This window comes from Olea europaea, unplaced genomic scaffold (assembly GCF_002742605.1).
Source record: "Olea europaea var. sylvestris unplaced genomic scaffold, O_europaea_v1 scaffold19358, whole genome shotgun sequence".
Lineage (NCBI taxonomy): Eukaryota > Viridiplantae > Streptophyta > Magnoliopsida > Lamiales > Oleaceae > Olea > Olea europaea.
In genome coordinates this window covers 1-2,034 of record NW_019237191.1, presented here as the reverse complement: position 1 = coordinate 2,034, position 2,034 = coordinate 1, and the positions used below count along the sequence as shown (strand labels likewise).

The following is a 2,034-nucleotide window of genomic DNA, read 5'->3' as shown; positions in this document are numbered from 1 at the left end:
GAAACACAAAAGATCTTCTTACAGTGGCTGTAAAGATGATGGAGTTGTCTTTCCAGATCTTCGATTTAGATGATGATAAAGGGATCGACGACTCAATAAGGCACAACATTGATGTCCACTGGTTCCTATTCAAGGAATCACCTACAAATACAAGCTTCTTCCCCTTTAACTTCTCCAGCAATGCCGTAGCATTGAACCTTGACATAACAGAAAAACCATCAAGTTAATTGCCAAGTACAAAATTTATAATCATTCATTTCTTCATGTTATGTGGTAGTACTGGACAGTATCAACGCAAAACAAGAAGTTAAAATTTCGTCTATTACGTTTAGTCTTTTATTCAATACTGTGTACCAAACATGATATGTATATATTGTGTAGAACTGTACATGACAGATAAAACAGAACCTTGGAAGGTCACAGTCATGAGGCTGCCACCGCCATTGCTGATAATTCAAGTCCTTCCTACCATACTTCTCACACGCAAAGTCATCCTCCATAAAAGAACAATGTTTCTCCTTGTACAGAGGGTAAGATATGTTATCATAAACCCATTTGCCTGAAAAGAAATCACAGCTCGGAATAGAATCATCAGGTGTTGTCTGCTCTTCGAGTACCTGTCGAGTATCCACTGTTAGATAGAAAACAGCAATCACAAAGGATATGAGAAGGAAGCCTGCAATGGAATGAATGTTGTATCCAATTTTCCATGTCCCAAGAATTAATTTGTGTGCGCTTGCCATTTTGCTCAAATTCATTAAACCACCTTGTTATCCAGAAAGCTTAATCAACAAGGAGCAATGAATTGGAACATCTGATTATTTCAAATTTTCATTTAGGTGGGCATAAACAATTTCCTAAAAATGGTGCTTAGTTTGTCAATTTCGTGTGGTTTTGGAATTAATCATTAAGATAGTCAATAATATCTTAAAAAAGAAGAACATCTCATTCTTTGTTAGAACGTAACTATCAACTTGTATAAATAGGGGCAGTCAAGTAGTAACCATTCTGTGTTACAGCTTTCTTTTGACCACATCTAAATCCAGAGCACATTTATCTTTATGCATCCCTCATTAGTCTACTGCAATTTTATTATTTGTATTGAGGTCAAGTTTACGCCCACTCCTTAAACTTTATTACTGATTTTCTTACTTTAATAAATAGGTAAAGGTCCATATCAAATGATTAATCACTCGCCAACTACCTTGGTTTGCTTGAACTTCTGTTTTCTGATAGGAATGGGCAAACAGCAGTGTCAAATAACTATTGCAAGTCAACATCTGTAAATTATTAAATATATACAACTAGCATTAGTAAACATGAGAAGTGTTAATACTACGGTGACCCCAATTCTGTTCGGCCCGGTCCGAAAAATCCGTGGTGTAACATTTGAGGTGAAACTAAAATTATGGGAAAAAAAATGGGGGTCAGTCATGCGCTACAAGATTGGGCCGGTGCGGGGGCAGCCTACGATATGGACCTATTCTATTAGGACTCTATTATATATTAAGATTTCATCGTATTATATATATTCGGAGTAGTAGCACTTCTTGTACTCATCTTTTGATATAGTGAATTTTCTCATTTTCTGTTTGTGAGTTTTCTCTATCTTAGGTTTTCACGTAAATTTTGCATTCTTATTCTTATTTTATATATTGCCATATCTCGTTTTTTGTAACAAGAAGACAACATACTTGATACGTAAAAATGGATTAAATTAAAATTAATCTCTGAGCAGAGAGATATTAAAAAGAAAATAAAATTAATGGAAGCCATTCTTATTCTATTGATGCAATCTTCTGATCGCATTCTCTCTTAGATCCTCTATAGATACCAAACCAAAAAAGAAAAAAAAATAATAAATAAGAGTTTTCCATAAGAAACTATTCAACACACAGGAATTGTAGGTTTAAATTACCGTTTTGCAGTGAGATTTTGTTGTGCTAGAATAAGGTGGTGAAAGGGTTGTATAGTAATGAACAAACAAAGACGAAGTTAGAAAGTTTAAATCGTTAGAGCGTAATTAAACTTTAT

The 2,034-nt window shown here is 34.4% G+C and overlaps 1 protein-coding gene across 1 annotated transcript; it reads right to left on the bottom strand.

The window, feature by feature from the left end:
• Positions 1-7: 7 nt before the first annotated feature.
• LOC111379145 (protein trichome birefringence-like 34) lies at positions 8-886 on the bottom strand (the record flags this gene model as incomplete). Its single annotated transcript, XM_023002480.1, has 2 exons — positions 409-886; positions 8-197 (listed from the first exon to the last, which is right to left on the bottom strand). Coding segments are annotated over exons 1-2 (540 nt in total), but the record flags the coding sequence as incomplete, so codon positions are not given.
• Between the last annotated feature and the right edge of the window lie 1,148 nt (positions 887-2,034).